Source organism: Parastagonospora nodorum (assembly GCF_000146915.1).
Source record: "Parastagonospora nodorum SN15 chromosome Unknown scaffold_33, whole genome shotgun sequence".
In the NCBI taxonomy this organism is placed as follows: Eukaryota; Fungi; Ascomycota; class Dothideomycetes; order Pleosporales; family Phaeosphaeriaceae; genus Parastagonospora; species Parastagonospora nodorum.
In genome coordinates, this window is record NW_001884581.1 from 63,715 (window position 1) to 85,868 (window position 22,154).

General features: G+C 50.0%; 16 protein-coding genes across 16 annotated transcripts; 6 read left to right on the forward strand and 10 right to left on the reverse strand.

Annotated features, from left to right (window-relative positions):
- Positions 1-150: 150 nt before the first annotated feature.
- SNOG_14645 (hypothetical protein) lies at positions 151-870 on the reverse strand (the record flags this gene model as incomplete). Its single annotated transcript, XM_001804777.1, has 3 exons — positions 151-429; positions 499-707; positions 789-870. 3 exons carry the CDS (start codon positions 868-870, stop codon positions 151-153), a joined length of 570 nt encoding a protein of 189 aa, XP_001804829.1.
- A 1,216-nt stretch (positions 871-2,086) lies between these two features.
- On the forward strand, positions 2,087-2,563 carry SNOG_14646 (hypothetical protein; the record flags this gene model as incomplete). The annotated part of the gene is made up of 2 exons (XM_001804778.1): positions 2,087-2,161; positions 2,216-2,563. The coding sequence occupies 2 exons, from the start codon at positions 2,087-2,089 to the stop codon at positions 2,561-2,563; spliced, it is 423 nt and encodes a 140-aa protein (XP_001804830.1).
- A 334-nt stretch (positions 2,564-2,897) lies between these two features.
- Positions 2,898-3,359, forward strand: SNOG_14647 (hypothetical protein; the record flags this gene model as incomplete). The annotated part of the gene is made up of 2 exons (XM_001804779.1): positions 2,898-2,910; positions 2,965-3,359. 2 exons carry the CDS (start codon positions 2,898-2,900, stop codon positions 3,357-3,359), a joined length of 408 nt encoding a protein of 135 aa, XP_001804831.1.
- A 632-nt stretch (positions 3,360-3,991) lies between these two features.
- SNOG_14648 (hypothetical protein) lies at positions 3,992-4,792 on the reverse strand (the record flags this gene model as incomplete). Its single annotated transcript, XM_001804780.1, has 3 exons — positions 3,992-4,281; positions 4,322-4,352; positions 4,457-4,792. The coding sequence occupies 3 exons, from the start codon at positions 4,790-4,792 to the stop codon at positions 3,992-3,994; spliced, it is 657 nt and encodes a 218-aa protein (XP_001804832.1).
- Positions 4,793-5,715: 923 nt separating this feature from the next.
- On the forward strand, positions 5,716-7,739 carry SNOG_14649 (hypothetical protein; the record flags this gene model as incomplete). Its single annotated transcript, XM_001804781.1, has 5 exons — positions 5,716-5,838; positions 5,893-6,103; positions 6,328-6,574; positions 6,710-7,113; positions 7,225-7,739. The coding sequence occupies 5 exons, from the start codon at positions 5,716-5,718 to the stop codon at positions 7,737-7,739; spliced, it is 1,500 nt and encodes a 499-aa protein (XP_001804833.1).
- A 239-nt stretch (positions 7,740-7,978) lies between these two features.
- SNOG_14650 (hypothetical protein) lies at positions 7,979-8,350 on the reverse strand (the record flags this gene model as incomplete). The annotated part of the gene is made up of 3 exons (XM_001804782.1): positions 7,979-8,067; positions 8,090-8,168; positions 8,231-8,350. The coding sequence occupies 3 exons, from the start codon at positions 8,348-8,350 to the stop codon at positions 7,979-7,981; spliced, it is 288 nt and encodes a 95-aa protein (XP_001804834.1).
- A 565-nt stretch (positions 8,351-8,915) lies between these two features.
- SNOG_14651 (hypothetical protein) lies at positions 8,916-10,575 on the reverse strand (the record flags this gene model as incomplete). The annotated part of the gene is made up of 3 exons (XM_001804783.1): positions 8,916-9,716; positions 9,783-10,493; positions 10,543-10,575. 3 exons carry the CDS (start codon positions 10,573-10,575, stop codon positions 8,916-8,918), a joined length of 1,545 nt encoding a protein of 514 aa, XP_001804835.1.
- A 394-nt stretch (positions 10,576-10,969) lies between these two features.
- SNOG_14652 (hypothetical protein) lies at positions 10,970-11,114 on the forward strand (the record flags this gene model as incomplete). The annotated part of the gene is made up of 2 exons (XM_001804784.1): positions 10,970-10,995; positions 11,018-11,114. 2 exons carry the CDS (start codon positions 10,970-10,972, stop codon positions 11,112-11,114), a joined length of 123 nt encoding a protein of 40 aa, XP_001804836.1.
- A 402-nt stretch (positions 11,115-11,516) lies between these two features.
- SNOG_14653 (hypothetical protein) lies at positions 11,517-12,562 on the reverse strand (the record flags this gene model as incomplete). The annotated part of the gene is made up of 4 exons (XM_001804785.1): positions 11,517-11,723; positions 11,840-12,020; positions 12,085-12,353; positions 12,431-12,562. 4 exons carry the CDS (start codon positions 12,560-12,562, stop codon positions 11,517-11,519), a joined length of 789 nt encoding a protein of 262 aa, XP_001804837.1.
- A 166-nt stretch (positions 12,563-12,728) lies between these two features.
- SNOG_14654 (hypothetical protein) lies at positions 12,729-13,483 on the reverse strand (the record flags this gene model as incomplete). Its single annotated transcript, XM_001804786.1, has 2 exons — positions 12,729-13,053; positions 13,242-13,483. The coding sequence occupies 2 exons, from the start codon at positions 13,481-13,483 to the stop codon at positions 12,729-12,731; spliced, it is 567 nt and encodes a 188-aa protein (XP_001804838.1).
- A 621-nt stretch (positions 13,484-14,104) lies between these two features.
- On the forward strand, positions 14,105-15,839 carry SNOG_14655 (hypothetical protein; the record flags this gene model as incomplete). Its single annotated transcript, XM_001804787.1, has 4 exons — positions 14,105-14,394; positions 14,724-15,279; positions 15,374-15,666; positions 15,737-15,839. 4 exons carry the CDS (start codon positions 14,105-14,107, stop codon positions 15,837-15,839), a joined length of 1,242 nt encoding a protein of 413 aa, XP_001804839.1.
- A 446-nt stretch (positions 15,840-16,285) lies between these two features.
- SNOG_14656 (hypothetical protein) lies at positions 16,286-16,559 on the reverse strand (the record flags this gene model as incomplete). Its single annotated transcript, XM_001804788.1, has 3 exons — positions 16,286-16,427; positions 16,461-16,512; positions 16,541-16,559. The coding sequence occupies 3 exons, from the start codon at positions 16,557-16,559 to the stop codon at positions 16,286-16,288; spliced, it is 213 nt and encodes a 70-aa protein (XP_001804840.1).
- Positions 16,560-16,597: 38 nt separating this feature from the next.
- SNOG_14657 (hypothetical protein) lies at positions 16,598-17,521 on the forward strand (the record flags this gene model as incomplete). Its single annotated transcript, XM_001804789.1, has 2 exons — positions 16,598-17,381; positions 17,466-17,521. 2 exons carry the CDS (start codon positions 16,598-16,600, stop codon positions 17,519-17,521), a joined length of 840 nt encoding a protein of 279 aa, XP_001804841.1.
- Positions 17,522-17,532: 11 nt separating this feature from the next.
- On the reverse strand, positions 17,533-19,176 carry SNOG_14658 (hypothetical protein; the record flags this gene model as incomplete). Its single annotated transcript, XM_001804790.1, has 1 exon — positions 17,533-19,176. The coding sequence occupies one exon, from the start codon at positions 19,174-19,176 to the stop codon at positions 17,533-17,535; it is 1,644 nt and encodes a 547-aa protein (XP_001804842.1).
- Positions 19,177-19,749: 573 nt separating this feature from the next.
- SNOG_14659 (hypothetical protein) lies at positions 19,750-21,525 on the reverse strand (the record flags this gene model as incomplete). Its single annotated transcript, XM_001804791.1, has 3 exons — positions 19,750-20,331; positions 20,773-21,030; positions 21,361-21,525. 3 exons carry the CDS (start codon positions 21,523-21,525, stop codon positions 19,750-19,752), a joined length of 1,005 nt encoding a protein of 334 aa, XP_001804843.1.
- A 209-nt stretch (positions 21,526-21,734) lies between these two features.
- SNOG_14660 (hypothetical protein) lies at positions 21,735-21,956 on the reverse strand (the record flags this gene model as incomplete). The annotated part of the gene is made up of 2 exons (XM_001804792.1): positions 21,735-21,777; positions 21,805-21,956. The coding sequence occupies 2 exons, from the start codon at positions 21,954-21,956 to the stop codon at positions 21,735-21,737; spliced, it is 195 nt and encodes a 64-aa protein (XP_001804844.1).
- Positions 21,957-22,154: the final 198 nt, after the last annotated feature.

Genomic DNA, 22,154 nt, shown 5'->3' on the forward strand with positions numbered 1-22,154 from the left:
GACGTGCGTGCTGGGGTGCATTTACCCCTCGTGTCCGAACGAAGCCCGAACTGACAGCCTAAGTAGGAAGTATAACCGAGGTTATTCTAAATGCGTTCACCCAGTTTCCTACCACCTACTACCTAGATTACTCTAAGCTCGAATTCGCTTCTATCGCTGATCAGGTACATGAGCAACACCATCGCCATCGCTTTGAAGATCTGCGATTATGGTTGTCTTCGCCCGCTCGTCGCTGATGGAGTTCAGCACATACTTCCTTCCAGGCTTGAAATGCTTCAGTTCTACTGTGAATGTCTTAGGACTTGGAGGTCCACGAAGCACACAGTCCAAGCCATTATCCTCGAATGCAAGGCTCCTAGGTACCACAATTTCAGGGAATGGCACTTTGTTGAGCTTCGGCGCCGCAAGTGACGCCTCATCGACAGGGCACTTGATCAAGTCGGTCTAGTTGGCCTTCTTCGCAACTCTTGCCGTAAGGGCATAGCAGTTGCCTATTACCGGCAGGCTCTTGTGGAAATGTGCATCATTTCCTGTTGGCGAGTCTACAATGGGGCGTAAATCGTTGTCGCTGTGGTGCAGGAGGGCGTGATGCAGGAGGTCGGCCTTGACGTCTTCCTTGCCGAATTGAGCAGCCCAGAAAGCGCTGACGGTATGTGCGAATCCTTCTCCTGGAGTATAATTACTGGCACAAATCTTGGCAGCACAAACTATAAGCAGTCAGTATGAAGATTTCATCTCGCAATGAGCAATGAAGGTGTTTTCTTTCACCTACATTTACTAGCTTCCACTTTCCGTCGGCCTTTTCAAGATGAGTCTTTTGATTCCGCGATAGTATGGCCCCTCTAGCAAGAGCCGGATCGTGCCCCTCATTTTCAATGTGCGTATGCTCATGCGCCTTTCATTCCTATCAAATTACATGCGCTGTAGATCCAAGTCGGCGTCGTGATGTCAGTAGGGCAAAACTGATTTCTTATCTTACAAGGGCACATGCGTCGATGTGCCATCTGCACAACGTGTTAGAACAAGCGCACTTCCTGCTCAGACAATTGTCTTTTACCTGTGGGCTCCTGTGAGAAGCGCGTGCGCCATTCCACTTCTTCGCTGGGTATAGATTCATTTGATATCCCGCGACTTTTCAATGCATTCGTGCGTCTCTTTTGGTCGAGGAGAAGGCAATCCAACGAAAGACTAATGACTGCAATGAAGGCGAAGACGACTGCTAATCCGCCAGATCCGAACCACGCGAAGAGTGATAGGGGCAGCAAGGCCGAAGACAGTACGAGGCCAATACCACTGCCAACACCACCCAGGACGAGAAATTCGACATAGGGAAAGAGGCATGAGAATCCCGCTACTCGCACGTGTTGGTTGCTTGAAAATATAGAAACTGCCAAGGCCGACTAGAGCAACGACAAAGTACTGTATCTGCGTCCGATTCTGGAAGCGGGCACTGACTCACTGAATACCAACAAAACTCGGTATGTCGACAGCATCAAACGCTGATTTCACAGCTACACGATGGGTGCATCAGTCGTGTATTCCAAGCCGGTGTAAATAGTGTAGGCAAAGATCTTGATTTTCTCATTGAGGTACGCACGCAATCTTTGAAGAGTTTGAAAGAAGTTCTGGTGTGTAGAAACACCTAATTGCGTATTGAAATAGTGACATGGCATTCGTGAAGTGCAGCAAGCTCATGCCTAATGGCAGTGCCCGTGTTTCAGAACCCCGGCCATTCGGTGAGTCAGCGCTAATGTTGTCGCCCCAATTTATGTGCGGAGCGGAGCGGAGCCATACGGAAAGGAAGCTCAACACTCCCAGCCCTCGCCAAGTTAGTCGTGCTGTTTCCATGTCAGCGGAGGACCGGAGAATTCGCTAGTCACAGCGCCACGTTGGAGGCTGACCACGGTGACAAGCTGCTCCCAAATCGAGCTTCAGCCTGGGTACGGAGATGGCCCCTCGCCTGGCTAGCCTCATTGGATCTGGACTGTTTGGAGAACATTTAGGGAGTGTTTGAGCTTGCAAAACATTCCGTGGAAATAGCCTAATAGGCTTCGAACACGAGCTTTCTCCTTCCTTCGCTATCAGCATGTTGACCTTCGACCACGTTGTCACTGCTGTGTACAGTAGTGTTCTCAACCCATGGCTTACGATCCCTCTCGTTGTAAGTGAAACTCCTAGAAGCAATTCCTAAGACTCTCTTTGACTATAGTTTTAGGCAGCATATGGATATGCGAAACCCGAAGAATTATCGGTTGTCTTGAAGAAAGGTTCGCGAGGCTATAGACCTGAGATCACTGCGATCAGTGGCAGTGTCAAGAAATGTGCCTACATCATCCTTTACAGCATCTCGGTTCGATTGGTCAACATATTGAACAAGCGCGCTCTCAACAATGGCGTGTCAGATGCCTTTAACTGGGACGAAGAGATGGTTGTCGTTACTGGTGGTGCTGGCGGTATCGGCGGTGATATGGTGAAGCAGCTTGCAAGCAAAGGCACCAAAATTGCGGTTTTAGACGTGATGCCGCTCACATACTCCAAACGTGTGCCTCTCCCTCTGACATGAGTCTACATTTTGTTGACTTCAAAACAGCCGCCAATGTCGAGTATTTCAAGTGCGACCTTACCAATGCCGACAGCCTGACAGTGGCAGCCGACCAAATAAGAGAAAAATGGGGTAATCCGACGGTGCTCTGCTGTATTGCGGGAGTTGTGAGAGGAAAGCCGCTCCTTGGTAAGCTGTGTTATGCTGCGATTACGACACCGGAATTTAAGAGCAGCTAGATTTGAACAAACGCGATCTCGATTTGACTTTTGGCGTCAATACTATCGGAGTTGCCATGTGTTACAAAGAGTTTGTCCCATCCATGGTCAAAGCCAACCACGGCCACGTTGTAACAATGGCTTCAGCAAGTAAGTTCGCGCACTCTGAAAGCGTACGTGACTTTGCCTGCTAACACCCGCAAGCGGCGTATTTAGCGGTTGCGGGCATGGTGGACTACGCTGCATCAAAATCTGCAACGCTGGCTCTGCACGAAGGCTTGCAAAGTGAACTCAAGAACGTGTATAACGCACCTAAAGTGCGATGCACAGTTCTGTGCCCGAGCATCGTCGCCACAAATATGTTCACGGGTTTGAGCACTCCATCACAATTCTTCAATCCAATACTCACTTCACAGCAAGTGGCTGGAGCTGCTGTCTCTGCCATATGGGCTGGCGAGGCAAGGCATATCGAGCTCCCATGGCTATCTAAATTCATGCAGGCACAGATCAGGAGCGCGCCATCCTTCTTTAGAATTGGCATTCAAGATGGGGGCAAGAATGCTATGACGACTTTCAGCGGCCATAAAACTATGGACTAGTGGCCATGCCTTTTGGTTTGATAACACACTTTCCGAATGATCGAGATGTCGCCAGTGTGTAACGATAATCATAGTGGCTTTTGAGATAGTCAAACGATGAGGCAGATTGTATGATTCACTCACTGATCTTGTGTGAGGACTAATCATTGGAGACGTATCAAGGTCTACCATCTGGTTCCTTATGTACGCTTATAAAATCGCTTGCTCAAGATGTGGCTGGCATCAGGTTTTGCTCACGAAACATAAGATTCGTATCAAGACCCTCCACCAGGTCGGGATATTTGTGCCAGAAAGATTCTAAAATCCCCCAATTTTCTATCTTGCTAATTTGCTCGTAGAAGCTAGGACAAATCTGCAGATCGCCGTCGTTAACACGGCAGATGAATTCCTTGTTGAAGCACCCTCGAATACGATATGTGCAAGCAAGAAATCCCACAAGTCTCTCCAAATCAAACTTGGCGCCGTGCTTTATGAGATTGTCACGGAACCGGGGCCACAGAATGAAGTCAAATTCAACCTTGTGTGCTTCTGTAAGCTGTAGGAGCGTCGGTCGACAGAAGTCTGGGAGATTGCAGAATGTTTCGCGGGAAGGCCAGACCAGCCACTAGAGATTGAATCGTTAACCATTGTATCTAGGAGTGGGAAGGATGTGGTGACTTTACCCTACAGAACTTGTATACCATCCACGAAGAGGCAAATCTTTCTGGAGGTAGCAGTGGCAAATCACTCGCACCGGCCACAACAGCGTTCGCAAGTATATTACTAGAGCCGGCGTAAAGAAGGTCAATGGGCTTGGGGTCCGCTGGACAATACGTGGGCGAATCGGGATCTTTCTGCAGTTGCAGCAAAGTCTTGACCAGCTGAGAGGAAGCTTCGAAACTCGGTATCGTGCTCATGTCGCTTAGAGGCATCCTGAGCCATTCTGGTGCATCTAGTAGTTGCTGCATCCGTGCCTCTCTTACCAACAGACAACCGCTTCGCTGTGCTGCTAGACTGTGCGTCGTGGTATGAGGACTGGCTAGGTTCGGTAGAGCCGGCCTGACCTGGGCAGATGTGACGAATGCACTTCCGTGATCGACTGTTGCCAACGAGCTTACGATCTGTTGTAAACTAGATGTCTCTGCAACTGATGGTACAGCTTCCAACACATTCGGGAGAATCGTATCTGCCGCCTGTTCGGCTTCAACGGGAGTTTCATGATTTGTGCCATTCCCCGGATTTTGTTGCTGCAGCAAGTTCTCAAGTCGATGAACCTTTGTCTCGAGGTGAAAGACGTACTCTTGCTCCCGTCGATGCTTGTTTCTCTGGTTTATTTTGTCCCGATCACGCTTCCGTGCAATGATACAATGTGCGCCACAGTCAGCACTGGTTTCGGCATAAGCATGTACGCTACAAGGAGGGAACGCATTGTTGACAGGAGCGGAAGGTGACATGCTGCCTGCATGACATGACTGAGTGACAAGAACCTGGGGAAGCAGTGACACAGAGGTCTTGTTTAGATGCGCAGGCCAGCCTGCGCTGACTCGTGCTGGCTCGTGCTGAATTGCGCCGACTCGGTCCGTGACCCTGACCATCGCCCCCTCAATAGCTTCTCGGGAACGTCTTGAGACGTTTCCTATCCAGTGAGACACATGCGCATCACCAAGGAGCCATGGTGAGGAGAGCTCGAAGGTCAAGATCGTTCAGGGCGCGCTGAGCTGTTTCTCCTGTTTTCGTCCGTCATATCCGCACTGCCGCACAAAGCCTCGACTACTTTAAGTTGAACCTTACATAAATGACAAGGCTGATCTGCAGCTTCCATAGTTCGGCGCGGAGAGTGTCCCGAAGAGACCCCGCGTCAGCTCAGGTCGGGCGATGACTCGCAAACGATGTCCAATGATCTTCGGGACGCATCGGATACGCGCTGTAGCTAACCGTCATGCTCACATTGTTATACCTTAATAAGTACGTGTTCAGCACCTTGAAGTACGCATTATCGTCCTTTGCGATTGTGCAAGTGATCAATCGCTCGATACCATATACTTTCAGTTCTAAGAAGCCAACCAAATTGTGATCGCAATCATGGCAAAGCGCGCCGTACGAGTTGCCAATTGCTCTGGCGCCTATTGTAAGACGAGCTTCATTCCAGTTTCTCTTCTCAGATTATTAATTTTGATATGCCAGCCGACCCTGGAGTTCATATGTACAATCAAGCCAAGTACGGCCCGGTCGATGTCATCACAGGCGATTATCTTGCAGGTACGAGCCCGACTCGAGTTCTGAGACTTTCTGCACATCCGGATCTAACCAAAGAAATGTAGAGGTAAACCTAGCATCCAATGCAAGCCTTTATCGTGCTGGAAAACATCCGGGGTATATGCCTACTGCACTGGACGGCATCACACAAACGCTTGAACTTGCAAATGAGAAGCGCATCAAGATCGTACTGAATGGAGGTGCTTTAAATCCTAAGGGTTTGGCGGAGAAGACGCTTGCGATGGTAAACAAGACTAGCCTTAAACGCATCTCACTGCTAACCATGATCAAAATGTAGATCGAGGAGAAAGGACTCGATCTGAAGGTTGCATACGTGTCTGGAGACGATTTGATGGGAAGAGTCGATTTTATCCTCGAAAACTTGAGGGCGGGCAAATACAAGCATCTGGATGAAGACAACGCCGGCGTCCATCTTGATGACATCGCCACCCGGTTTCTTGAGACCTCTTCCATGCCCATTGTATCAGCTAATGCATACCTGGGGTACCGTATGCCGCTCTCTTCTCGGTCCGTTTTTTCGAAATATTCTAACTCTTTGGTCCTTAGGTGCCATCAAGAGAGGACTAGACGAAGGGGCAGACATCGTTATTTGCGGACGTGTTGCTGACGCTTCGCCGGTGATTAGTGCGGCCGCATGGTGTGAGTATTCATGTTTCTCAGATGCTCTGTAATCGCACCTCACAGCGTTGAGACACATCTGACTAGAATATAGGGCATCAGTGGAAAGATGATGACTTCGATCAGCTTGCGGGCGCGTTAATCGCTGGTCATCTGATCGAATGCAGCACTTACGTGACCGGCGCTAATTTTGCTGGCGCGTACAAATACAATGTGGAGAGCCTCAAGAATCTCGGATTACCCATAGTTGAGATTCTAAACAACGGAGAATGCGTTGTGACCAAACATGACGCTTTGAATGGGGTCGTTACAGCCGACACAGTCAAGTGTCAATTTCTTTAGTAAGTCCACGCTTTTCTCTCGCCAACAGACCGCAAGTCCCATTACTTTACGTATGAGACATGCAAGTTAAGTTACAACATGGTACTTACAACATGTGTCATCAGTGAACTTCAAGGGAACATATACCTCAACAGCGACGTTAAGGCAGATATCAGCAATACGCGCATCGTCAACGAGCGTGAACCCAATCGTGTCCACGTGTCGGGAGTCAAAGGTTACCCTCCTCCATCAACGACCAAACTGGCCATCTTCTATGAAGGCGGATACCAATGCGAAATGTTTCTCAACGCAACCGGTCATGCAACATCATGGAAATGGGATTATCAGGAAATGCAGTTGCGCGGTAAACTTGAAGAATGGGGCGTTTTGGACGCTTTTCAGGAGCTAGACTTTCAGAGATGTGGAGTACCCAAGGAAAATCCGGACTCGCAGTTGGCCTCGACAACCTTCTTGCGAATCTTTGCGCAGGCCGAAACATCTGCTCCCCTGGAGAAGTTCTTTCATGCGTTCTTTTACAACGGCATGCAACACTTTGCAGGTACGAATACCCTCTCCACCAGTCTCTAATCCTTTAACGATGTGATAGGTATGCATAGTACGCTAGACTTCCGTACGGCCTTCCCAAAACCATATCTCGGATTCTTTCCAGCTACGATCCTTCAGAGCGAGTTGGATGAAGGCGTCCACATTTTGAGCTCTGACAAGGAGAGCCAATTCTACAGTGTTGGTTCTCCACAGAACACAGAAAGCTTGAGTCCGCGTGATTCGTACGATCCCAGGAATCCGATCGCCCTCGGTGACTTTGGCGAGACAGTCAGCATGCCTCTTGGAGACATCGCTCTTGCAAGATCAGGAGACAAGGGAGGCAACGTCAACTGTGGTTTCTTTGTACAGACGAAGGAAGAGTGGGATTGGCTTCGCTCGCTGTTAACAATCGATAAGATCAAGAAGCTCATGGGCAAGGACTGGAAAGACTCGTATGCGGTTGAGAGGATCGAGTTTCCGGAGATCTATGCTGTCCACTACGTCATATACGGTCCACTGGGTCGAGGAGTGAGTAGTTCGAAGCTCTTGGACAGCCTCGGCAAGGGCTTTGCAGAGTTCATTCGCGCGGTTCACGTGGATGTGCCAAAGAAGTTTCTCAAGAGCAATGGCGTTGTTTAGATGAGAGGAAGTCACAATGAAGGACAGCGTTATGATCTAATAACATCCTGCACCTGTTTTGTTCATATGTACTTTCATGATCTACTGAGTTTCACTAGGTAGCATGGTGAATGCTCTAAGCCGATCGAAAACCCTTTGTTGCAGCAAAAAATAAGAAGCAAACCCCAGAGTTTTGGGGTACACGCTACTAGGGGAAGGTACTTCTAGACTATTTAATACAGCTTCCTGCATCCAGACACTCACATATCAATTGCACATGTGCATGTCTGCAGCTCGAGTATGACTACCCAGACTATTGACGATACCGCAACGCATGCTAAGGTTGTACCTGTTTGTGTTATAGCGCTTACTAGTTCCGCCGAGCGGCTCGATAACACCTGCTTCCGAGCCGGGGTTGTGAGATATGTGCTCGCAATCACATGTCCGATGCTAATAGCAAGTCATATATGATCTTCGCATGGACATATATATCACTATGCAAGTAGTCTTACATGATTACTGTTGCCGAAAGCTCCATCTGTGCGAAGCGGGGACAGGACGTTCGCTCGGTTCAGTGGAATGACAACGCTGGAATATATCATTTCATGCAAGGTCCGAAATGAGCAGGCCATGTTTTGCACAAGTACTGAAGACACATGGTGGCTTATGTCGATCATGCTCTAAACCATTCTCGGTTGGCTATACGATTGGGGTTGATCATGAAAGCAAACCAGCAAGCTATCGGAAGGACTTTCCTTTTCACCAATCTTTCCAGGAAACACAAGAGACATAGCGAACATGATTTTCTTCAGCGTCTAAGAAATCTTCAGCCAACCATAATCGTCACAGTGCACCGACTTAACAATATCCTCTTGGGTTAGTACCCGGCGCATCAACGAGAGCAATGCCACCAGTGATCTTTCAGAGGTCCAGCTGAAATTCTTGAGGGCAGTGAAGACTGCAGGTAAGTACGTTACGTTGATAGAACCCATCCGTATAGTGTCTCACATACTGACAGGATGAACACTGCGACACCTATCTTTGTACCTCCACGAACTGTTCAAGACGATCAACGGCTCTGAGCATTAAAAGAACATGGAATTGCATAATTACTTTGCAGGATCTGAGGGCAAAAGTAAATTTACATCGTTTAACACACGCATCTATATTCCAAGTGACAAATGACAGCGGCTGTGTTTACTTAAAATACGAAGGAATATCGATGAATGAGCCACTCCATCCCCGACTACGAGCATAAGCTATGCTTGCAATCATGACTGCTAGCCCGGCGATTTTGAAGGATGCTCCGCTCGATAAATCGTTTCCTTCCCTGTCAAATGTGGGTTTCGAAGGAGGCGACATCTTGTTCGATTTTGCTACAGTATACGGCGGATACCGTGCGTCGAGCAGTGGCTCCATCCAGCTCGGCATGGCGTTGATGTATGTTCGCAGATGTGAAAAAGTCAGAATACCATAACGACCATGGTAATAACCCATGCCTGAGTTACCAACTCCTCCAAAGGGCGCATCGTGTGCGGCGACATGCAAAACGCAGTCGTTGAACGTCACACCTCCAGAGCGAGTCTCTTCTAGAATACGCTCCTTTTCGCTTGCATCCTTGGTGAAAGCGTAAATTGCAAGCGGATGCTCTCCGCTTCGTGTGTACTTGATTGCCGTATCCAAGTCTGCGTCGATGATAGGAAGCATTGGGCCAAAAAGTTCTTCAGAGAGTAGGGAGTCGCCGGGCTTTACATCCGTCACGATGGTTGGACTGAAGTAACGTGTCTGTTTGTCACGTTTTCCTCCATAGACTACCTGTCCTTTTGTTTCAGACAGGAGATTTTCAAGTCGATTGAAGTTTCGATCGTTCACGATATGCGTATAGTGCTCTGGCCGTTCTTGGCCGCCACTAAATAAATCGAAATATTTTCCGAGCTTCTCAACGAGCTCGCCGCGAATTGAGGGATCAGCAAAAACGTGATTTACGTTGAGGCAAATCTACATGAATCAAATTAGCCACGGCCTCTCCTCGCTTCGTAAAGCGCGTATGCGAGATCTTCTTACCTGACCAGCATTCATGAACTTTGTTGCTGCGATATGTTTCGCTGTTAGATCGATGTCAGCTGTTTTGGCCACGATCGATGGACCCTGTCCACCTAGTTCGAGTGTCACTGGTGTCAAGTGCTTTGCCGCAGCCGTATACACAATCTTTGCGACATTCGGAGATCCGGTATAGAATATATGGTCAAAGCGATGGGTCAGTATGCGGCCCATCTCAGCGGGGCCTGCGCTAATGATTTGGATGGCATCTTGGTCAAGATACTGTGGGATTATTTCCATCAAAAGCTCTTGAGAAGCGGTCGCCATGTCCGAAGGTTTCAGAATCATCGCGCAGCCAGCTCCGATGGCAGCTATCATGGGTGAAAGTAAGAGCAGCATCGGATAGTTCCAAGCTCCGATGATTAGAGTGACGCCGAGCGGCTCTTTACGCACAGTCGCGCCACCGAGGAAATTGAGAATATTTGTTCGCGATGGTTTCTCATCCTTTGTCCACTCATCAAGGTGCTTGAGTGTGTCCAGGATTTCGTCTTGTGCGGCGGCTATATCAGCCATGCGACTTTCTTGGATATGTTTGTGCAAATCTTTGTAAATCGCATCGGCAATACGGTCTTTGTTGTCTTCGATCATCCACCATGTGCGTTTGAGTTGTTGCCGTCTCCACGCTTTTGGCTTGGTTTTTCCATTGTCAAAGGCTGTGCGCACTGATTGATAGGCCTGTCCTGTCATTAGTCCGCGTTTTCATCGAAAGGTCAGAGGCACCGACCTTGTCAAAATCTGCTTCTGTGCTAAAAGCCATGATTTTTGTAGTAAATTTTCAATTGTTGCTGTAGATTGGACGGCGGATTGCCATGGTCTTGATATATACACTCAATATAGCTGCAGTCGCACGTGCTGAAATGAACCAGATTTTGGTCCGCGACACGACTGACTTTAGATGAGACAGGGAAGACCCCAGGTGTGACGCGGGCGGGCGAGTCAGCGCTAGTACAATTCAGTGACTCGCTCAATCGGGCCGTGGGGGTACGGAATGTGTTGCCTGCATGACCGCTAATCCCCACGAGGCAGACTACATTGACAACTCTCGCGCGGCCCGAAGAACGTAGCGTATTCAACGTATTCACGGTTGATCGAGCGGGCGCTTGCGTAAAAAGTGGATCAGGCCGAGTGACGAACTTCGCGTCTCCTTCAGCATGACGGGGCCGGCTGATCTTGTACAGTACCTACTGAGATATGCTCAGGTTCATGGTCATGACAGTCGTGGTAGGAATCGCGGACGAAATAGGCGGAAAGTACAAATGCTCTTCCCCGCAATCTCTCAAAGCGACGTTCAATTAGGCTGCACTCTAAACCGCAATTAGATCAAAGGCTATGCCATGATATGAAATTGATCCTTTCCTGCGGTTTCTGTAAGACCCAGTTGTTAGCGTTTGCGAATCACGCTCTTGTTCGGTGCAGTGGGTGTTGTGAAATTAAGGAGAGATTTGTTGTAACTATTCACTGGACATCATCTTGCACGTGTCCCAGAGATAGAAACATGTAAACTAAAACGAAATAAAACCATGGAGTTACATTTTCCAACCTACTTCACGTACGTACACTATGGTGACATTTGAAGAACAAGCAGGTCATCGGCAAGGTTCACTGATACTAGTTGATACCGTCCTAAGGTAGAATATGGATTGAATTAATATACATCCCTCCCCAAACGCGTTCACTCGATCGACTTCGTGTCTCAAACTATAGCCGACTAGTCTTTGTTGCTTTGATGAACTCATCGCACCTTTTCACATTGTACGTGCTCTGCAAATTCCTGCACACCGACGAGCCATCGTCAAACTCTCGGATGTAATACGCTTCGTCAATATGCGGATTGAGCTCAGTCTGAGAAATTCCATTCCCAAGATGTGCAAACCTGTTCTTGCTTGCAAATGTCACATCGTAATCCTCGTACCGAACGTTAGCAAGCGTCTCCATATAATGCAGTGTTGAGCCGGGCCAGGTGGCTGTAATCTTCTGGAGCGGGGATCCTTGTACCAGGACTGGCAGTCGCTGCTCCACACGGTGGTAGGCATGAACAGATCTTTCTGTTCCATGAAGTCATTCACGGCTTCCAGCTTTGGGTCGAACGACGATATATCCTCCTTCTGCCAACGATTCATGATGTGAGCCATGTATTCGCCTTGGATCTCAATTGAAAAGATTATTGGGCCATTGCCAATGGGACAATTTGGTCCGAGGAACCTAGGAACTCGAAGTTAGCAATAGGGCTTCTGGACGTTTTTTTTTCATGAGGCTGGAAACATACATGAAGTAATTTGGGTAGCCATGAGCTGCTAAGCCTAGATAGCTGCGAGGTTCTTCGGTCCATTCTGTAGCAAGATCTTTGCCACCACGACCGATCACAGGGAAACGAGGCTTGAATGTGGTGTCGAATCCTGTGGCACAGATCAACACGTCCAATGGAGTCTTTTTGCCATCGCTCGTGATACACGAGTCCGTGGTGATGTTGGTGATCTCGCCATACACCACAGTCACGTTATCTTTTCCCAAACATTCGAGATAGTCGGTACCGGGCTGTACGAGGAACAGTCAGCACCACATTTAGAATGTGAAAAGCCGGGGAAACGAACAGTAATACATCTGCATCCTACCGCAAAATCAGGGATAAGCTTTGATATGAGTTCCGGCTTCTTCAATTTTGTCGTCATCTGTTGTTTCGAATATGCCTTCACAACCTGTTGGGCATCGCTGTCTTTGAGGAGACCTTTAAAACCCGTCGTCATTGCTTTCTCCGTGGCTTTTCGCATTGCAAGTGAAACTCCTGGCCTATTCTTGAATGCGTCTTTCTCTTCATCAGAGTACGCACGGTATCCCATATCTATCGGAGGGCTTATCCATGTCAATTCTCGGATGAATGTGGTTACATGTGAAGCAACTCTAGGTTCTTCGTTAGTGATGCGTGTAGACGTGGGAGTTAGCCATGTGGAAGTACTTCTGAGCTTGTGGCAGTATTTGGACGCCGGAAGAGCCATTGCCGATTAGACCAACATGTTTACCAGTCAAATCGACTTTATCATCCCATGCAGCAGAGTGCAAGAGCGGTCCCTTGAAAGTTTTGAGGCCTGGAATCGCAGGCCATCGCCAGTTGTTCAGAATACCTGACCCATTGATGAAGAAATCACAGCCCTGTTCGAAAGTGGTCCCGTCTGCCTTACAGATCTTCACGCTCCACTCTTTAGCATCTTCATTCCAGGTAGCGCCAACAACCTTACGGCTACAAGTGATGTACTTGCGTAATCCATAAGTATCCACGAAGTTCGAGAAATAGTTAAAGATTTCTTTCGAACCAGCGTAATTAGCTGACCAATCGTGTTTAGGATGGAAAGAGTAAGTATAGTTATGACTTTGAGGATTAGCTTAGTATCTTAACGCACTGAGCAATAAGACAAGACTAAGACTCACGCGGGTACGTCGCAAGCGCAGCCCGGGTACCTGTTCTCGTACCAGGTACCGCCGATGTCCTCATTCTTCTCGTATATGTTAAGCGAAAAGTCTGTAAAATAATGCTTCAACTTGTATGCGAGATAAATGCCCGATGCACCCGCACCCGCACAAATAACTCTCATATGGCGATTGGCATGAATTGGATCTTGACGAAGGGTGGTAGGTCCGACATGATGGGGTGATTTTGATGCTGAGGCCATGGTTGCAAGTTCAGAAAGGTAGTTTGAAAGCAAGAACAAAGTTCAGTGGAGGGTTTTTGTAGAGCTAATTACAATCGTACTGTGTGGCGTAGCACTTTGTCTATTTGGATGGATCGCTGTCGCTCATTATAAGTAGGAAAACCCATACGCGTCAACGCCTTAGATCTTCGAATGTTGACTCGATAGCTCGACGGAAGTCACGGATGCTTCTCTCTCCAGCCAGATGGAAAGCGGGGTACTTAACCGCACCCTCGGCACGGGTGCGCTGCATGCCTTCCGGGACTCCCTCGGAACTGGGGTGACGATCTCAGTATATATGCTCGTCTCAGTGAGTCAGCGCTACTACCCTTAGACACGCGCGCACGCGAGCCCGTGCCATGGATGGCGACGGAGCGATTGTCACCGTCGAATCTTCGACTTGACGGGCATAGTAAGGTACAACGAGTCTGAGCAGCCAAAAACCCTGTGAAACCCCATAAATGATAGGTATGTTACTGTAGTGTGAATATAAACACATCTGGAAATCCTGTGGCATAACCGAAAATACCTTGCTGCCCCACTACTCCACCAACTACCTATCTTGTCACCCTCAAAACATCTATCAACAATCAGACCACAACAATGAGTTCGCAAATCCAAATGCCTCCAGGGAAAACTTATTCAGTGCCTCACGAAGCGGCAGACCTCCTTCTGAGGGGCATCATACAAAACCCCTTGGTCAAAGACTTGCCCGAGAATGCAGAGGAATTGTATAGCCACGTCAAATTCGAAGGCCATGCGACACCAAGTATCCCAATCAACTGGCGATTTTCAGAAAGCATCTCAGCGCTAAAGGGATTTGAAGCGGTTATGCTCAATGGTCTCATCACTCGTAAATACGGTGTTGCTCCTGTCGATGTCACAATCAACACGTAAGCATATGATACTTTCAAGAACTCTAAAGAGTATGACTCGCATGTCATTGAGCTAATTCGACATAGAGATCACGCCTCCCTTTTTTTCATGTCATCTTTGATTGCGCAAGTAGTGCAAGAGGGCAAACCCACACCGTTCAGTCCATTAAGTCCACTCGAATCCAAACTGTTCCCTAGCCAGGACCTGCACAGGAGCCTGGGCAACCTGTATAGGCAGCTTGCAACAAACATCTACAAGACAAAAGACAACCGATACTATCACATCCATGGTACTTGCCACACCTAAACACTACAAAGAATTATCAGCTCATGTTCTGAACAGGCAGCATGAACCCCGACCATTGCCTGACCGCTCTGGGACTGCCACTTGATGGCGAAGATACCGATACTTATGAGGCCATTGTGGAAAGGATCCAGGCCGCTGTCTCGCAGCACAACGGAGCGGACTTGGACGAACTGATGAACGAGCAATACCGACAGGCAGGAACCATTGCATACACGGCAGATGAGTACTTTGCGACCGAACAAGGCAAGAACGACGTCGGTCTGTATGAGATTCATAAAGACAATGATTCCACGCAACCTGCAGGATGGTGGCCCGAGAATTCAAGCCTGCCGTCTTCCCCCAAGCGTCCACTCGCGGGACTCAAGGTTGTTGACCTCACTCGCGTTATTGCTGGTCCGTCTCTTTGCCGCAGCTTGGCTGAGCTGGGCGCAAGCGTTATGAGGATTGTGTCGCCACAAATTACTGACATGACGCCGGTGCACCAGGACTTGAACTGGGGGAAGTGGAATGCATTCTTGCATCTCAAGGACGAGGCAGATAAGGAGAAATTCCGAGCGCTCATTCGTGAAGCAGACGTGGTTGTTGATGGGTATCGGGTAAGTCTTTCGACTCTCGTGAACTCCGCGCCGCTGGCTTCGAGTTTAAACTACCACTTCTTCTTTTGAAAAACTCTGAATGACTTCACCATAGCCCGGCGTCATGGAAAAGCTCGGCTTCGGCCGCCAAGCCATCTTCGACCTGGTCAAGGACCGTCAGCACGGCATCATCCACGTCCGCGAAAACTGCTACGGCTGGCATGGTCCCTGGACGCATCGATCTGGTTGGCAGCCAAAATCAGTGATGCGGTTCGTAACCCACCTCGGAACCAAAACGCTCACATCTCAGCTAACCTACCGCCAGTGCTGTGGAGTATCCCTCGAATACGGAAAAGCCATGGGCCACGGCGAAGCCGTAACGCCCGTCTTTCCCAACGCTGACTACTGGCAAGTTTCAGAATCGAATCTCGCACACTGTATCTCCAGCTAACAAAGCCAGCACGGGAGTATGCGGCAGCGCCGCCGTTCTCGACGCGCTCGTCAAGAAAAGCCAGCATGGCGGCAGCTACGGAGTCGACGTGAGCCCAACCCCCGTCCCCCCATTGAACAACACATACTAACATCCTCAAGGTCGCGCTGAATTACTACTCCCAATGGCTCGTCAAATCCTGCGGGACGTACCCGGCCGATATCTGGCACGAGCTATTCACACGCCACGGCTCACCCGTGTTTCGGCACTACCACATGATGCTGTATCTACTGCCCGCCATGTTCAAAATACTGCACGAACATGACGCCGACGTATTATTTAACCCCGAATTTTTCGAACCCAGGACGTCGAAGAATCTGGATACGACATTCGTCGTGCCGAAGCCGGTGTTGCAATTCCCGAATGGCGATGTGCAGCCGGGGTATAATGTCGGGACACGCAGGAATGGGACGGATCAGGCGTATTGGCCCAAAGATCTGAAGACGGAGGTTATTGGGTTGGCTGCGTAGTGATCGGAAGCAAGGTGAATATTTCGACGGTGAGATCTATGCGCTGTGCCTTTTAGTCGTGCGTAAATTAGATAAATGGCTGCGGTTCTGTGCGTACTTTATACAAAGACGGGTACTCATCCAAGGAGCCTTCCCAAACAAGGCTCGTTGTGAGGTTTGCGGCGTGGTCGGTGATGATGCTCTCCCCCATACATCTCGTGAACCAGTGTCTACAGGACGATAGCTGATGCAGTGTAACCTACACTGTCCAACCATATCCGAACCACATCCATGCCTGTTCTTCGAGCTGTAAACCTCCGCAAAGTCAAAGCGGAGGGCTTACCTGCACTCTTCAACTCCATCCCTGATTCCAGCGTCGCAATCCACCCACGCGTTGAAAATGAATCAACCCAGCCCAGAAATCATCGACACCACGCTGCAAGTCAGCGCTCTAGTCGACTGGCTCCAAACCCACCACAACCCATCAAACCCATCATCGCCCATTATATATCTTGATCTCGAAGGCGTACCCTTATCCCGCTCAGGCTCCATTTCCATTCTAACCATCTTCCTTCCGTCCTCCGCACGTATCTTTCTCATCGACATGCACACACTCGGCGCACTGGCCTTCACCACCCCCAGTTCCCAGGGCAAAACGCTCAAGCATGTTCTTGAAGACAGTCAGATCACCAAGGTCTTCTTCGACGTACGCAATGATTCCGACGCGTTGTACGCGCACTATGGCGTTGCGCTGCAGTGCGTCGAAGACGTGCAGCTTATGGAGAGCGCGGCGCGCGAAAAGACTGCGTTACGCAGGACAGTCATAGGGCTGGCGAGGTGCGTGGAGAAGAATTGCAGCGCCACGTCTACCTGGCAAGCTGCGAAATCAAGGGGCGAAAAGTTGTTTAAGCCTGAGCTGGGTGGGTCGTATGAGGTGTTCAATCAGCGCCCGATTCCCGCTGACATTGTCGCGTATTGTGCCGGTGACGTGGGATGTCTGGTGCAATTAAGAGAGGTGTTTTGTCAGGGGAAGGGGCAGGAGTGGCGGGATTTGGTGAGGGATGAAGCGGGCAGACGCGTTGCTGAGTCACAGAGAGCGGATTATAGGCCACATGGGCGGGAGAAAGCGTTAGCGCCGTGGAAGGCGGAGCAGAATGCGAGATTTGATGAGTTGAATGGTGAAGGTGTGTACGATGAGAGAGATGATGCGACGAGTTGGGGAGATTGTGTCGATGATTGGGATATTGGATTTTATGATAACTGAGTAGGTGGCATGACTATCAATGAGGAAATGAGCATTTCGGTCGTTTGGATATTGGACTGAGGAGATTCTGTCTAGATGACGCGGAATATGGGGTATTCATCCCCCTCCTCCCCCGGCACGATATTATATCTAACCACACTGCCCACCCCCTCAGGCTCGAGCAACGCAAACGCATACCCAGCATTCTTCTGCCTCGTATCAACCCAGAACCCCCCTTTCGGAATCTTCACCTGCCTGGTCGACGTCCTCGTGGTCACGCTCGTCTGCGCAATGCCCTCGAATTTAGCCTCCGCCACCTCAGCCGTCTCGATGACCAGCGCCTCCACCGTACCGATGTAGTCGGCAGATAGCTGGGTGACGTTTACGCCGAGGATGCGCAAGCGCTCCGCGACAGTAGCGAAGGCGCGGGAGAAGATGTATGCGCGTGGGCGCGGACGGGTTAGGAGGATGCGTGTGGGGTCGGAGTTTTGCGAGCGCACTGTGACGTTTACCAGTTTTCCTGAGTCTTTCTCGAAGAAGGGAATCTGTTTGGAAGTGATCTGATAATCATCAAGGACGACTAAGTCGTCGTTACTCTCGGTGAATGCCTCGCGCCCGGAATTGATGGTTGCGTATACGCTTTCGAATTCCGACACAGCTTTGTCGATGATGGTCGTCAATGTGATCAATTGGGATGCGACGCGCCGCTGGAAGTGTTGGGCTGCAAGACGGATACCACGCGTTTCAACGAGGAAGGTCAGAGCTTGGTAGTTTCCTGCGCCTTTGTGATTCGCCTGCGCATGCCAATCTGGTTCCTGAATTGTGATCGTTCCGTTCGCAACGCTGGTTGTGAAGTACGGACCAACCCTCAAGCCCTTCGCCGTTGTTGCTACAAAGATGTCTTCGACAAAGTCCTGGTTGAGGGTGCGAATGTTGGCGTTTACATTGGGGTTTTTGTTTGCTGACACGAGCAGGTCTTGAGCGCGGATGTAGCGCTGAGCTACTGGGCCAACACCGGTATATTCATGTGCATCAATGAAAATATGAGGATCGAAGTCTGACTGAGCTTGTCGGATTGCACGAGTCTGTTCACGAAGTAGGACTGCATGGTCGCGGTTTGGGTCATAGTTCGAAGCGAGTTGGCGTTGGAAGTACTCCACGCCATCGGCATTGTAGCGCGGTAGGATCAGTAGGTCGATCTTTTCGAGCACTTTGGAAGCCCATTGTGCATCATTTGCAAATTTTGCGAGAAGGGCCAAAGCTCCTTGATCACCAGCGGGTTCGTCGCCGTGTTGGCCACCCTGGAGCCAGAGACGGAGTTTTTTGTCGCTGTGCTTGCCGTTAGATAAAGTGACGTACGGGATCGAGCGACCTTCTTCTGAGTTGAGTTCGTCGTGGTAATTGATCCAGCCGTTGCGACTCGCTATGCTTTTCACAAAACTCTCTTGGAGACTCAAGTCAGTCATCATGGTTAAACTACAGAGGTGGTAATCTAACATACCCAGTGTGCTTTGTGGAGTGGGGCCGGACGTGCCATTCGCCCAAGTCGAGGGAAGTGTGGCGTTGCTTAGGAAAGCTGGCGACAGCAATTGAACGCCTTCGACATCTGGAAAGTTGGCGGAAACCTGAGGCGAGTCGACGACAACTGCATTCTGATTGTTTGCGTAGCTGTCTCCAGCGGCGTTGCCGATACACGACGCGACGACGCTCAAGGCCGAAGGCAGTATTAATCGCATCTTCAATGCCTGTATCCTGAACCAACTCTTTTATTAACGACAAATATGGTTCACGCCCACAGAGGACGAAAGTGCCTCGTGCGTGAGGCTTAGTAGATTTATAAGGAACACCCCAGGGTACCCTTAAGCTCAATCGTCATAGTTCAGCCGTTGCCATACAAATTCCCAAGCATTATTGCGGCATGTTGAGCTCATCACAGTGCCGAAGTATTGGCGAAGTTTCGAGCTGCCTATTGCAGTGTAGGTTGCCGTTAGCTCCTGGTTGAGATAGGATGAAGGAGTTTAGCGACGTCGATCAAAGCTTGTCAACCAACATTGACAAGAGGCTATAGCGCCTGCAGATTCGCGTTTGAGGCTCGGTGTAGTTTCGATATCGATTTCTGGACTTTTTTTCACATGAAATGCTGCGCGATTTCGTCTTGTGGGTCGTTGTGGTCTGTTCAGTTAACTGTAGCGACAGAAGCAGGGCGGGAATGAGGGAAGACTGCCAAGCAATGACACCATCCGAACCATGTATTCGCGTCGATTCTTCGCATGCCAACAGCCGCTTCACGCGAACAGTCCCTAATGTACTTACACGCCCTCTTCCTGATTCAACTTCTCACCCCTCTCAAACAACCCCTCCAACCACTTGTTACACTCTCCCCTCATCTCTGCCGGAATGACATGTCCCTGCCCCTTGATGAAATGCTTCTCCACCTCACCTTCCTGCCAAACATCTTCCTCTTCTTCAATCCCCAACCAATTCTCCTTGCCCGTCTTGCCTTCTCCCTTTTCCAAACCCCTCCACAACACCACACCATGCGGGAACGTAATCATCTTGTCTTGTGTACCATGAACAACCATGATGCGCTTCTTGCCAACCGTCTTGGCAATTTGCTGTAGCTGCTCGGGTGACTTGTGATGCCAGCCCGCGGCGATGGCTTGTAAAATAAACCCGGCTTTTTGGAAGTACTGGGGCTGTTGGCGCTTCCAGAGTTCGTTGGCTGCGAAGCGGTCACCGTTGGTTGGGAAGGCTTGCTTTACTGGCTCAAGAGTGTCGGGCGAATCGAGCCATGCTTGAGTGTAGAGATTCTTTTTCACGTTTTCGATTTGTTGGTCGATCGCTTTGGGGATGAAGAGGTTGACTCGGTTGATCAGGTTCTCGACAAAACCCTGGTCGATTTAGTATCATGGCGTGGCTTCGCAGCTCGAGCGACTCACTGTAGTCCTGAATACTCCAGCTGCCGTCGATAGTAGTGACAGTGTGCAAATGCGTTCAGGTATGAGAGCGGCCTGTGTCTGCTTAGCCTCTGATTTGTCTACAACTTTCCGCATAAAGATCGACGGCAGGGTGGAACACGTGCGGCCCGATGAACGGCGCACGTGCAGTGCCAGGTCGTTACAATGGGGGTGGAGCGGAGCGGAGCGGGCCCAGAAGACGCTACCGAGATTACAGGAAGGGGTGCAGGTTCGGGAATCGTTTGATGCCCATGGCGGGCGAGCGTACATGGGACGGATCGTACAGCTTCCGAAGTTTCCGAAGCACAACTCTTCAACGTCGAAGGATTGCATCATGGGCGCACAAGAAGAATTCGGAAATTACGGAGGACGTACCATTTCTTGCGCAATCATGCCTCCCATTGAAATGCCGATGATGTGAAGCTCGCGCTTTTTATCCCAGCCAAGATGGTCGAGGACTTCAATAATGTCTTTGGCCATCTCAGAGGTCGAGTAGCGGAATCTGGGCTTGTCCGACTCGCCAATACCGCGGTTGTCGGTCACGAGCGAAGAGTATTGGTCGCCTTTTGTGTGAGCAAAGTCTTTTGTCTGGCGTTGCCATGCATACTTCATCCCACCAAGGCCCATGACCCACTACATGGCGTCAGTACGACACGTCGATGACTGAGGCCGCGTCATAAGGCAGCAAGAATAGGAGCAGAACACGTAAGTACTTGACGGAAAGAGAGGGGAAAAAAATCGCGAGGGTAAGCTTCGCATTTCAGGAACTTGAAACGTGAGAAGTGGTTGTGAGACGGCCCATGCGACCGAAACAAAACGTGCCTGGAGGCGCTACTGCACATGGACTGCAACGGCCAGGCAGAGGCTTGCTAGATTTGCGCATGACAAATGATGTTGCACGATTGTGCCTGTTTGACATGGGGCGTTGCAGCATTATCAAGGCCAAATATAGAGCGTACTTACAACCAGGTGTCGATCTCCGGAGCCGTGCACTTCATATGCAATGTCGATTGGCCCGCCTCTGCCTTGGGCAACGGGGACCTTGCCTTTCTTCGTGGGTTTGAGGTGCCAGATAGTATGGTTGTACTCGGGGTGCTGTTGCAGCTCTTCCGGTGTTAGAGGGGCCATGATGTGCCGACTACTAGTGACTGCGATCCGCAACAACGATTAGCAAGATCCCTGGAGGGCGCGACGACGACTGCGAAGAAAACATGGCGCCTGTTTGATGATATTGGAGTTGCCGTTGGCAGCCTGTTGGCGCAGCAGCATTGGCGGATTGCCTATTGCAGCCACCTGTTCCAAGATCATACCACAGGGCAGGCGCGTGCAGACGTGGCTCATGCGAGGGACACGCAGGTGTAAATTTGTTTGGGGGAGCTGCTAGATTGGCAAGTAAACGCCACTTACTGCTGCTGTGTCAGGTTGAGGGTGAGCAGAGCGCTTAGCGATGCATGTGGCTGCAGAGTGAGGTGAGGTAGGACGAGATGACTGAGGATGTTGCTGTTGATGTTGATGTTCTGATCCGTGCCTGTGTACGAGATACGGCGCAGGGACGTCATATGGGCCCCATGGGCTATGCCGCTCTCGGCTTCACTCGGCGCGCGAACTACGGCGGACGGCTCTGACAGGTACGAATGGCCAGGCGCTCTGTACGGGCGGATCGTGCAGCAGCCCTGGGAGCATCGGCGGTAGTCTGCACTTCTTTATGATGGTAGTGCTGACATGTAGTGGCAGCACACGTCTCCGCACCATCCTCG